A 14,174-nucleotide genomic window follows, 5' to 3' on the forward strand; every position below is an offset into this window, starting at 1 on the left:
TTAAAAGTCACAGTATCACTAATAGCACAGTAACACTCCTCATTTACTGAATGAAGTAAAAAGCAGAGAGTAAACACGATCATATGGCTATCTTTGCATGGATCCCTGTTAATGCTGGTGTTACACGMGCATATACAGGTACACATATCCAGTTACAGAATCAAGGCCTGAATGAGTATCTCACGTGGGCAGAATGTTCTCGTATTTCAGTGAATACGTTAAAGGAAAAAAGCACAGGCAGTTTACCATATAATACAAAAGCAGAGAGAATTTTTTAAGAAATACTGGCTAAAAACAGTATCCTTCCCAAGGATCAAAATCCATGACTTCTCCTACTTAAGTCTGCCACTAATGTCATCCACTGGATCATCTTCTCTGTAACACCACCAACCAGTCAGAAAATGATTTCTGCCTTTCTACCGCTTCACAGATTTCCTGCTCACTGCCAGCTAAGCTAATCCTACTGCATTAATGGGTCTAACAGATCAGTTTTKTTGAAAGGTTGATTGCATAGAAATTTGATTTCTTCTGATAGTTTTCAGGACCTGATTTGGTAGCCTTTTATGTAGACATAACTGACTATAYGAGGCACAACACAACGGGGAATCAAATTTACTGGGCTAGCAAATTTGCTCTCATTTACACAAAAAAAAAAATCTAAAATCCTTATTCCTCTTTTTCACAATTGTTTCTTAAGGTAGTTGTTAAAGTGATTTATTCTATGAATATTTCAAATTATTTTAGGAAAAGATATTCTTAAAATAGAAATACTGGTGTCACCCTGCATCAACCCTATAGAACAAAATTGGCACCTGCCATAACTCTCTGCCAGCCAGAATAATTCTCTCTCTCTATGTAAGACTTTGATAGGARTATCTTGAAAATGTTTCTTTTAGCCATGTACCCAGCAGGACTAATTTGGAGAAAATCCAAAACAGTAGTAGTAGTGTTAGGAAGAAAAGTAGGATTATGGTAAGACATACGAACCACACAAAGCTGACCATACATAATCAGTCCTTATTTATAGTTATTCTATCCATTCTCCTTGATAGGTAATAAGACCTCTAGAGATTACAAGGAAGGTGTCTAAAAGCAAAACAGGTAAAGCAAAAACACATCAAAGTAAAGTGCCCAAATCCCAGAGATTTTCAGTGTAAACAATGTTTCCAGTACGGAGGAATAATCTCAGAGGCTAAATGGACRAACGAACGAACGAACAAAAAACAAGCAGAAACCCCCCAGTTCTTAAAGAATAGCTCATTACTGAGTGAAAGATTTAGATTTACACTGTTTCATTTTTCTGCTTGTATCTGAATAGTAAAGCATTATAAGAAATACTCTGAAAACATGGGAGGAGGGGCTGCATTTAGGCAGRTGACATGTTTGTCCTTTCATTGGCTCAATAACTAAAACTCAATTGTTAAAAAAAAAGTTATCCTTACCACCTTTGATTCCTGATTGTGGTTACTACAGCCATGAAGCTGATGCAGGCGTACCTGCCTGTCTTTTATAGACAACTGGAGAGTGGATTAGAAAATGTTACAATGTGTAGGATTGTGTGTGGAGGCCKGTAGAAATACCTTCCCATAGGGGAACAATAGTAACAGTTTGTGTGAATGGGGTTTTTTTGCCCATTGAATTTGAATTCTTCATGAGAAGCTTATTTCTGAGTGAGCTTTTTGGCTGTGCGAAGGATGCAGAGATTGGTTCTGAGAAAACGATTTATCGGGATTTATCGACACTGTTTAACGGGGTGTCAAAGTATTCGCTACTGTTTATGATCTGTTTCTGCTTTCACTTCACTAAAGAAAATTCATGAATTCCTCTTACGGCCCAAATGGACTGTTATAACATTAATGTAATATAATATTAACTTGATCTCCTGAATGGCAAAATCAGAACTTGTTCCAGTGATTCCTTCGTGYAGCCCAGAAGCATCTGATGGATATAATTTCTTTTAGATGAAGGCTCAGTCATGACATTAAGACTTCAGGAAAGCATTTCCTAGTATTCCCAATGCTTAATTTCCTTTTCTTGACAATCTACCTCTTATTTTCAATTTGAACTTTTCTAACTCTCAGTGCCACTATTTGTCTGATTAAAAGAACTTCCAAGTATCGTGAATCTTCCTCTTCACATTACTAATTATAGATTGGGATCAAGATACCTCTTAATCTTCTCTTTGATATATTCAATAGATTGAGAACCTTAGGACTCTCATTGTAAGACATGGTTGCTGAGTTTCTTAGGTTCTTACTGCCACAAATGACTGTGGGAACAATTTTTTTCTGAAATATCTTTCATTTTCACATCCTTTTAGAAGTATGAGTACTGGAACTAAACACAGTAATGGTTTTAGTTACACCACAAAAAGTAATGCCATCTTCTATTTCTGTTCRTTATTTCTTTGCTTATGCATCCGAGACTTGTACTAACTCCCTTAGTTGCTGCATCACACTAGGAGCTCAGTTACAGATGCTTAACTAAAATTATCTTATAGTCGTTTCATTGTTAGTGCATCTGGGATACAGAGCACTGGCTGGAAATGAGGGCCTCATCTAGAGTAACTTCACTGAAGCTAGTAAAATTTACAGAGGTGTACTGAGTTTGAGCTAATTACTTTTTCTTCTACAAAACTGGCTGAAGTCCGGTTGTATCCTGATGATCCTCATTTGGCAGAGAGATTCTTCTCCGTTCTTCTTGTGAGGACTTTACCTCTTGTGAGATCGTCTGCATTTCTGGTGTTGACACACTCTTCTGAGCTTGTTGAAGGACTCTTCACAGAGATGGAGATAGAAAGTGCAGCTAGAATAGACAAATAACAAATTCCTGTTWCTCTGAAATGTCCCCTTTAAACAAACAAACAAAAAAATCAATACAGACTCTTACTATTTCTAGTCAGTGAACTGGATGGGTCTAGCATTAAAATCCTGTGAGATCCAAAGCTGCTTGGAGTCTGTGTGAGGCTCTTCAGTGACTTAAGACCTAATGGAGCTGTGCTATCAAACATATGGAAATAAAAGAACTCCTCAAGCCTTTTCTTTTATTTCTGGGGGATTTGTATATTCTGAGGATGGATTCCCAAGTTCCGTTCCACAAGGTCTATCTGTAGGAAATGTTGCTTCCCCATTTATTCAGTGCCAAAGCAGAAATTAATCATAATTACAGGCAATAATTGCAATCAATATTCACAGTGTTTTTCAAAAGTTTTGCAACATATGCAAATAARCCTAATGAATTTGTCAGATAAAGAGCACTTGAGAAGACCTGTGCTATTAGCCACAGCTTTTCAGCATGTTGCTTTAGTTCCTCCTTATTGAGACTGTGACTATTCTTACTTTATTAAACTTCATAGTAGTTTTAGTATGCTTTCCAAATATTGACTTTTGAATCAGATGTTAASTAAAACAATTTTTCTAACAATTTAAGAAACTGATGAGGCAGACTAAGTTACACTGTTGGAGAGATTCTGAATACAGTTTCACAGCAGAAGCTGCCTCTTGAAATGGTATTTTCCAGTACAATATTTTTCAATAGATAAATTTATAGAGAATTGTCCTGTTATGCATTGTTCCTTGGGGAAAAAAAAAAGTCTTAAATTTCTAGCCATCACTTTTATTGCAAAAMAACTGCAGAAAAGCAAGCTTTATTTTAGGCTACTTTCCCACTGCCCTTGCTACTATCATATGAAATTTAATAAACTACATTTGTGGTATATTATACTCTTTATTCTTACCAAATGTGGTTCTGAAGTATAATTCTGATGAGGAAAAAATACCTATGAAAAAAATGCTATTTCTAATATGCCACTTCAAAAATGCTATTTCGTCACTTTAATAATACTGATGCACTGTTTCATCTGTTTATCGTGACTGTACTGTTCTTATATAATTATCAGGACAAATATTGTGCTCTGTGCATGGTGAAAGTGTAAATATTCTAGCAGAATTAAAAATGTAGTAGTAGGAAACACAAGACATATAAACAGTTATTTTTTAAATTAAGGTTTCCATGATGGTTTCCATCACTAAATCTTAAAATTATTCTTGAATTAATCAACATGCCCTATAAAAATATGATTCCCATTTTTATATCACTGAAACAGTGTAATAGGCTAAAATAATTAGAGTTGGTTGRTCTTTCACTGCAAATAATATGGAGCAGATTCTGCTTTTAGCTCAGCAGGAATAGCCTTGGATAATTCATCCAAAGATAATAAGCCAGATTCACAGCCTGTGCAAGTTGAATGGTTCTACTGATTTCAACAGTGTCATGCGAGATTTATATCAACTGAGTAATTGGCTCGATGTTTGAAGTCAACAGATTACACCAGTAGAACTGGAAGCAGAATTTGGCTAAAGGAATTAGGTCATAAATACAGAAATTGGAAGTGTAATTTTGCATCATTGRTGGGAGGGAAGGTGTAGGAAACAAACATTTGCAATGGATGAAGGCCTGTGTAGTTCTTGAAGTGAGCAGCTGTGCATAACGGGAAAATACAGGACTCTTCACATTCGGTGAGTGTCAGAGCTCGTTAAGTAACTTCCCAGTTGGCCAGTCACTGGTGGAGGCTGTAGGCCACCATGCTCCCCGTCTGTTGCCTTAACAGTCCCTTTCAGCCCTCTTCTCATACGCAGTTCGTGCATTGGCGAAGATGACTAAAGAGCAGCGCTGTGCGAATGCATCTAACATCTGGGAAACGATACCTTGGGATGCCTAAGCCTCCCTTTCCGCTGACTCTGATGGAGCTACGCTGTAGACAGTGAGGTCCTCCAGCGGGTATCAGTTCTGACTGTGGGCGGCTAAATCATCATGCCTTACAGGAATATGAAATTACAGCTTTACTCTCCTCTACTTATATAAATTTTACACCAGTGTAACTCTAGTGACATTAATATAGTTACTCCTGATTTAAACTCCTGATTTAAAGTGAAGAAACATGTGTTCCCCATAAACTGCAAACTTGTAATATTGATAGTATATATGGCTTTCAAAGCCATTTTTTTTTTGCATGACTTGAGTAAGATCAAAATAAAAAAAGAACAGACTTAGAATTTGGATCTTTCAGCTTCCTGGTCTACACCTGGAACAATAGACCATGCTAAGACAAGGGGAATCAGGAAACTCAAAGTGTTGGTCATATGGAAATATAACAAACATCACAGAAACATTCTTTAATTGAATTATACCATTGAAAGCAAATCTAACATAAAAATCTGGAAAAGCACGATAGTATTTTAAAGAAACTTAATTAAACTATTTTTTATTCTAAAACTGTTTAGCTATTAATATGAACAACTTTTAAGTAGATATAAGATTGCCAAAATTAGACGATACGTGTACACGAGTCATAAATTTTCATTACAATGTAGAGGGGTTTGGCTGTATATGCTGTTTTATTCACAGAGCAGTAATTCAACACTTTCAACCCAATTTTATTTAATTAAAAATGGGTTGACAGTTTAATTTATTATCACTGAGAAAGTTTAATCAATCAAGCATTTTGGGGAAGCTCCTCAGCTGATGTAAGTCTTCGTGGTGACAGAGCCATGACAGAAAACAAAGTATGCTGTAAGCAGGGGGGCTTGACCATGTAGTGCTGCCCTTGCCTTCGCTCTCTGAGCTCTGACTTTCTCGCATCCTGAGCACCAGAAGTGGCCTTTTAGCAAGTTTGTTCATTGCTTTTAAGTAATCGTAAGTTAAGCTAAATAACAAAAATAATGTTATTGCAATATTGGTATTGCAAAGTACCAATATTACAATAATCAATACTATGTAAAGGACCCTGAAGTTACAATACAATGGAAATAGCTAATGTATTTTTCATTAAGTTTTGGGTTTACTTTTAAAGAAAGGAAATTGCACTTAAAGGAAGAAGGTCCTCCAAAAGAATTTAGATATAACCAGCTATTTCTAATTACACAAATATCACTGTAATTTACCATGAATATAGAACATAGTATCTTTATCCTGTGAAACTGCCTGTTTTTCATTTTATCAGTGATTCTTATTTGATCTGTTGATCTTCAGGATTTTTTTTTACAAGAAGTGTACTCCTTTCCATATTACCTTCTTTTCTTTTCAGCTTTGTATTTTCCTAAATGCATGAAATAGAGTATGTACCCACTGCACTTTTATAACAGGCTAAAATTACTGGCAGTGAATTCTTAGATATTTAAATTGAAAGTGTGTATGTGGAAAACATGATTTACAGTATCTTAAGCTGAATAACTAGTCAGGTCTGTCCTGTGAGTATTACAACTAAGAACTGAGAAAACTTAAAGCCCTAAATTCATTGTTCACTGTAATTATTATTTTTGAGTGGCAAACTATTAAAATTATTTATCTGAGAACTATTTAATTATGATGAAATATTTCAGTGGTTTGTGACATTAATTTACAAGGCTTAGCATTATGAAAGCTGAAACATTCTGGCTTAAGAGATATTATTGAGCCCAATTCTGTGCAACTAATTTTGTTTGTCCCTGGTTTGCAACAGATGAAAATTAGTTTAAAATCACATTGCTTAACAGTCACATAAAAATTTATTTGCATATAAGAAAACTTCATGGCTAATGAACTGTAATGACAGAATCGGGCTGCAATTTACAATTCCTTCTCAGTCCTCACTCTCCAGCAAGAGTTTGCGGATGCTGCACAAACTGCAGGAAGAGAGATCCTAAGCAGTCAGCCTGTTGTGTTTTTGTCCTTCTAATTCCTCCCCCATTTTTTTATTATTTTTGCACAGTCCATTTCCTTGACTTCCATGTTGTTGTTCTTTTATTATTTTACCTTTCCTCTTTTATCTCTCCTGAGATATCTTTGTACTCTCTCCTATGCTCTCCTCAGTCAAAATCGTGATGGGCAACAGAGACCTACTCCCTCAGAATCACCTCCTCAGTGGAGGAGCTGAGGAGTATAGACTCACGGGTTTTTTAGGACACTGGTCCTGTTTATTAAATTTAAATTCTCCCACCTACTTCTTAGCTGAGGCGTAATCCTGACCCCCTCTCACTGTGTGCAATTTGGGGAAACCTTCTTTCCAGTGCCTCCTAGGCGGGGATAAAGGGCCAGATTATTGCTTGTTGAAAACAGCCTTTAGTTAGGCAAAATTCCCATTGATTTCTTTCAGGGGCAGAATGTATGCCTGAGATTGCTGTGTTTTGTTGACTGTACTAGGCAGAGTACTAATTTTTATTAACTAATAACTATTATCAACTAATTATTATGCTATACAGGTTTCTGATGTTGACAAATGCTGTGGGACTTGGTCACGGTCCCGCCCAATTTAAGTGACAGTTTTTCCGCATTTGATTATGAAATTTGACCCACTGATGAAGATGAGACGCTTGCCTCAGTAATGAGTGCAGGATCAGTCCTGTTTTAACATTTTCACAGCATGTTCTAAAGCTTAAGTTATCTGGTTCAAACTGCTTAAAATTGGTTACTTCATAGAGATCATTAAGGAAAATTCATAATGCGGAAGAAAATGAACTTAAAATTTCTATCATAAATGACCATAGTTTTTAAATATTCAGTTATAAAAGTCTTAGGAGAAGACCTTCTGCTTAATGAGTGCTAATAATTGAKCTTACAAAGAACTGCAGCAAATCCTGTACAATTTTTGTACTTTGGAAACAGTATTGTTTTGTTTCCTATCATGTAAATTTTGTTAACTAGAGGAAACACTGCTTCCCTGGTGCTTTTGTTTCCCCCTCTGGATTGTAGCAATGGAGCACTTGCATGTTGTGTTTGATGCCTTGCATGATGAAGACATGCAATGGCAAGTTCCAGTCTGCATGCTGCTTAATGAATGTTTTCCTTTTCTCTCCTTCCCTGTTATGTGCTTACAGAAGACAACTATGTGGAAGGTGGGTGCTTTCTTCCTTATTTTCCTAAGCTCTTGTTTTTCCCTTCTATTTAGTGTGTTTTTCCCTTCTACTTAGTGTTATAAAGGTACGCATATCATTCAGTACGGTAAGTTGCATTTTCTTTACCCTAAAAGTTTACAAGTTTATTAAATCAGCGTGATTTTTTTTTCATACGGAACAGAAGCAAAGGCTGATTTTGATCTTGGCCATATTGGTGTAAGCTGAGAATATCTCCACTGACGCAATGCGATCTGTACTCATATAACTAACATCACTGCTTAAAATCATTCTGGAGATTTGCAGAAGGACCAATCTCATCTCATGTTCTGTATGAAAAACACTCTAAGGAAATGTTTGTTTCATCAGTGTGGAGCATAATTTCTCCTCATAAGAATGTAGTGCATGTTAAATACCTATATTTTAATGGCTTAGGGAAATCTTCTCTCTTTAATACTACAAATCTTGCTTACTGTATTATCCTTTTCAGCATAAAAGTTTAGGAAAAAAAGTTTATTTGTCAGACTTCTCAACATCATTCATTCTGCCTTTTCAACATTAGAAAAGAAGAGGCATGTGATTTTAATAATAATATTGGAATGTAATTAAGTCCATTTAAAGAAAGTAAGGCACAGGGCAGTGGAAACTAAAGCACAATGCTGTCTAGCCTGAATATTGGTAAGTATGTCTATGAGCTGGTAAAACGTGTTTGTGTGCATATATACAACAGTTGTATAAGTATAAAATATTGTTCACAGATCTCTTGTTGTGGGGAATTAATACTGTCTTTTTGTTTATAAGCCAAAAGGTGCAGGTGCTTTTTTATGTATGCGTGCCTTTAAAATTCTCTCTGGGCTGAATCTGGACGAACCACTGCCTATTTCAAAAATGGCTCTATTTAAACTGCAGATATTATGTTCATTTCATTTTTTGAAATTTTTTTAAAGCTACTCTTAAATCAAGGGGTTTGCGAGTTGCCTCATGCGCGAGGTGGGTACGGTACCCCTGGTGGGACGCAGTCCCCGTGGGGCCCGACTTCCTTCGGGATGCAGGTCGCTGCGGGCCACTGCTTGCTCAGCTGCAAGTTTCTTAGAAATCCTGGGAGTATCAGTACTACCTCTCCATGCTGCCACATTCAAGGGCAAAGAGAGGTGCTCAGATTTATCACATACACAAGGCAGGGAATTTTATAAAAGCATATGATACCAGTAAAAGAGACAAAATGTAAACAAATTTCATGCTTTAATTGTGTGCACTCTTACTGACATACATATCAATATAATTTCTCTTTTATTGTGAAGTAAAAATGTATTCAGCAACAGTGACACAGGAATTCTAACTGAAAAACATGAAAGCCTGGAAATAAGTATCTGCTATTATGTTTGATCTGTGCATAAAGCTCTTACTGGTGTCAGTGTGAGATTCAAGTGTGAATTAGGATCCCTATAACTATAAAAGGAGATAAAATTTCATTTCATGTATTTATTTAAGCACAGTAGTACAAGGCAGGAATAACAATTAATTCAGATTTTACCTTAATCTAATCCTTAAAGCTGCAACCTTAAATTTATTCCAGAATAGGTTTGGATGTTTGTATACAAATTAAAGTTGCTGTACATGAAAGCCAAAAATGTTTATTCAAAGCAGAATTTGGAAACTGAGCTATGATTTTTCATCTTTGATTTCTGTGGTATCTGAGCACCTCCCTAAGTTAGGTTAAGTAAGAAAACAGAAGGATTTAATATTCATAGAGTTTAAATGACATATATTGCTGGTATGAAAAAGCTACATTTTATTCATTTGATTAGAACTGTGGTAGGGTTGAACATGTTCATCACAGGTTTACCATGTTTTAAATTTCTTTTAGCCTGTGCTCTGCATGAAACTTACACCACAAATTATGAAAATATTCTGTCTAACATATCCACTTGCCCTATCCCTTTCTGTGCCCCTTAACTTTGTCCTTTTAATGCTAAGTTTATATAGAGATGGAATGATCACACATGCATACAAGAGGTATTCCTACTAAATCTTTAATTCCTAATTCACAAAGAAAAGGCCTCTATCATTTTGCCTATAAATTAATGGTGCACAAATGACTATTTTTAATGTATGGCATACCTATACATGGCTACCTATTTAAAGCTGGAATTTTCTATGAGTATTTACTGTGGTATTCTCTATTATGAACAGACTATCATCTTGAAAGTCTAACAGTGATCACTATCATGTTAGATTTACGTGCGTAATTTTAACCTCTTTGCAGATTGTACGGGTTCAGTAGGAGTAATGCTTGGCTCTTCCATAGCCTTCATGCATAGACTACAAAAAGATAAAATAAGTATCACTATGCTCATTTAGAAATAAGTATACATAGCCTTACTACTTCACAAATAAAGTAATATAGAGAATCAAAAAAAAAATAGAGTGACTTGAGGACAAGAGTAGTACAAAATTTTTAAATTGATAGATGTTTGGTTTGAGCAATGTATTCTGTTTATATTTACTTCCTTTTTTAGTTGAACAGTACTGTAAGTGACTTAAAATTCAAGCGTTCTCTATTATGTTTTCAAGGTTTTCACGTGCCATTTGTGGTTGTCCAAATTATATAAGAATTATGTATTTATGACAGGCCTGTCGCACATAGCATTTTAGCAAAAATAGCTATCAGGGTAGTGGTAATGTCATGAAGCTAGGCTTTCCTGTTTAGGTCCTTAGCTATAGAGGTTGTATTTAAGTGCAAATTAGTAAGAGATTATCTTTATTCTCCCCTAGGAGACATGACAGAGCTTTTCTTTGCATCTTGTAAGAGCAGTCAGAGCTCACATAAATAGTGTTAGTTGCTAAAAAGCCAAAATGATATTAAAGAAGGCAATGTTACAGCCTTTGCCCATTTTGTTTTCTCCTCTATTGAATACAGTTAAGACCATTTCAAAAGTCTGAGATTTCTTATTCTAGTTGCCAGTACTGTGCAAAAGAAAAATTTAAAGAATCAGATAAAGAGACTAATATTTTCAGGCCATGCAGCAACAGATCTAAGCAGTGAAGTTCAGCATAAAAAGATTAAAGTTTGACTACAGGACTTTATGCTTCATATTTTCAGTGAGTTTCAGTTGCAGCATCACTGGTGCAGCAAGAACACCCATTTCTGCTCTCCTTTGCCAGCTATTAACTGCAGCACAACTGTGTGATATTTCCCCAGTAATGTTTATGTAGGCAGCTCCTCGGGATCGTCCTCTGCTTTCCTTTACAGTGGTGTAAGCCCCAAGTAACTGCACCTGCTGAAGTGCAGTTTATCTGAAAACGGAAGCTACTGTACAAGAGATGGGGCACGTCAGGTCTTTGAGTTCAACAACAGACCTAAAAAGGGTGACATTAAGAGCACTAATTCGAGAAACCCATTGTTAGTTTACTTGAACTATCACTTGAGATTTTGAACTGATATGACACGAATCCTTTAAGACTGATTACAGTCGGGAATATATTCTTTGAACTCTCCCAAGTACTATGAGTCATTTGTGCACCTGATTTTCTTTGTGAATTAGAAATTGCAGGAACTCTCTAGGAAGTCTGCTTTCCAATAAAGGACAGGATATTTTATTGCACAGCTTCTTTGTGTGAATTAACTTTAACAAATTGCAAATAAGATGTTAAAGCATCATTTTCTGTGGTTGGTGGAGAAGAGGAGCACATGTTTGCAACATGAATAATTGATAACTTCTAAAGTGGATCATACAAACAGCTAAATTCAGCAGGAATAAGTCTGTTTTTTAAACAAGATGTAAAATGTTAAAAAGCTTCACAGTTCTAGAAAAATGTTCCCCCTGCATAAAATTATCCTCGGGGAGAACATAAATGTCATTTTGTTATCCTGCATTAAAAAAGCTGAAAAATTTGGTTGAAGATTAATGAAATTTGGCCCTGACTGAGTAATTATTGTTATGGACATSTGTTGTGAAGTATCACTATAGGTATAGATCTATACTGGTATGATTTGATTTGATCTTGAAATGCATATATAAAGCAAAATCTTTTCCTCATAGATCTATCAAGTAGCCTCAGAGGCTGTCACTTAGATTTTCTTTATTGCTATTTATTTTATACTGCATATGCAATAATTTGCCTTCTCTGGAAGAAATTCATTCTGTTCTCATGTGTTTCACACAAATAAGGAGACATCCCTTGCATTATCATTTCAATGTGACAAATAAATTTTATTTAATTACCTGAAATGCTCATTTTTTATGAGGGGAAAAAGATCAGACCCAGCCCATTTTTCAGGTTTACACTTCTCCAGGTTTTTAATGTCGTTTAACAACTAGAGGACAGGAAGTCCTCCCAGCAAAGTGTTCAAAGCAATATAATCAAAATACAATAAAGACAGATGGAATATTAAAGGAATTGGTTGGATTTGAAAGTATTTTATTATTTTCTGTCATTCCAACTATTACACAGAATAAATACACAAGAAAACAGCACCCAGTGTTTGAATTGCAGTTCTATTACTCGTAGCCCAAAGCATTCCAACCAGTGGTTGAAAAATGCTCTTTGATTTCCCTCTTTGATGCAGACATCTCATAGGAAACAGATGCCTGTCACAAAACATTTTTGTCACTGTGACAACCCCACCTTCCCGTGCTCCCTTGTTCATTGCTGACTGTGCTCTTGTTTCCCTTCAAGGTCTGGCGCACCTGATGATGGGCGACCAAGGTATGGGCTCTGTTCCTTTTCCACTCTGCTTTCATTGTTTCTTGTTCTGTAGCTGCTTTGAATCCATCACAGCAAATGATGGGCAAATGCTTGAAAGCTGTCTTTGGCTGCAAATAAACACATGGTTTTTATTCACATCTTTCTTATTTCATTATATATTTTTTGTTTGCTCCTTAAGCTTGTATCCTTCCTGCCTCCTCAACTTCCCCTCTCGCTATATAATAACTGAAAAGAGGTGAGAAAAATGAAAAGGTGATTAAGAAATTTTACATATTTATCAGAAAATACGATTTGGGTGAATGTGTGAAAGAAAYGAAGTACAAGAGCACTCTTCAGATAGTTCCTGAAAGAAGATATTCAGCTTGTCCCATTGTACACAGTGAAGAGTMCATTTACATTAATGCATGGCTGATTGGAAACTTGCAGAAAGCACCTGCTCCTGGCTTCTGGAATGCTGAAAATACAATTTTGCAACCTAATGATCAGTGATTTTTCTTCTCTTAACCCATTGTTCATGTTATTTTTTGTGTCACTCCTTATCTAAGCATGGATTACTTCTATGTTTCTCTGCATGTACATGGAAAAAAATAAGCTAAATCCTAATAGGACACTGATTGCATCTCCATTTGTCTCCAGATACTTATTTATACTTTGTCTCTTTTCATGTTCAGATATTATTGCATTTACATATACTCATGACTCTTACTGTTGTTTCTCTCCTCTTCTTTATTCTCTTTTTGTCTGGAAATGCTTTCTTCATGGAACCATTTCACCAAATCCATAGGTAAAAGTAAAGGTATTACATGATTTTCTTTATTTTGAAATGCCATCAATATACTTTAATGTATGTCTAAGTGATGCAAATAAATGTAAAGCTTTTTTGCACTGATAATGTGAGGTAGGTATATTTTCAAAGTAAATATTTCATGGATATCAAGGTAAGGAAAAGGATCCTAAAATACAGGTTGACCTTTTTTGAAGTCTGTCTCCTGTTTTTGTGAGAGATGTAAAGATTGGTATATAGCAGTGCTAAAGGCGGCTACAGTTGTAGAAAGCATTCAGGATGAAATAACAGCCACATTTTGAGGTATGCGCTTTTCTGCTCTCAAAGAATTGTAGTCTAAACCACTAGGCACAGAAATAAGCATGATGTTTCTCAGCAGCRACTCTGTGGAGATAATCTGTCCAGGGCCAGTCCAGAGGTTGGTGTAAGTTTTAAATCTGGATAGCACTGACTTCAGGAAGTCTCTGCTTTCAGGTGATCACATTTGTCCTAAGATTTTCCTTGTAAATTCATCATATCTGAGACAAGAATTGGACACAGGAACAAGGAAGAATGAACATCAAAAAGAAGTGTGGGTTTTATTTCAGAATTTTCTACTCTTTTTTTGTTTGTGAAAAATACCAACTATGTTTACCTTTTTACTCCATGTGGTAAGTCTGGAGAAAACACATGCATTAGTKATAAGACTTTTCCTGTTTAAATAAACAGTAGATTTTGCTATGAGCRTACTTATTCACAGATTTCAAGTATGCCCATTTTTATTATATGAAGTTGGTCATGAAATCTGTGTTATACAAATCAATCATACAGTT

General features: G+C 35.7%; 1 protein-coding gene across 1 annotated transcript in view; it reads left to right on the forward strand.

Moving 5' to 3' along the window:
• NRXN1 (neurexin 1) overlaps positions 1 to 14,174 on the forward strand; it is a 702,150-nt gene that overhangs the window by 58,154 nt on the left and 629,822 nt on the right. The window contains exon 2 of the mRNA XM_085325818.1: positions 12,549 to 12,578. Coding sequence (XP_085181944.1) covers positions 12,549 to 12,578 — 30 coding nt within the window. The remainder of the gene's footprint in view (positions 1 to 12,548; positions 12,579 to 14,174) is intronic.

Source organism: Rhea americana, unplaced genomic scaffold, assembly GCF_003343005.1.
Source record: "Rhea americana isolate MKP2758 unplaced genomic scaffold, rheAme1 scaffold_123, whole genome shotgun sequence".
Taxonomy (NCBI): domain Eukaryota; kingdom Metazoa; phylum Chordata; class Aves; order Rheiformes; family Rheidae; genus Rhea; species Rhea americana.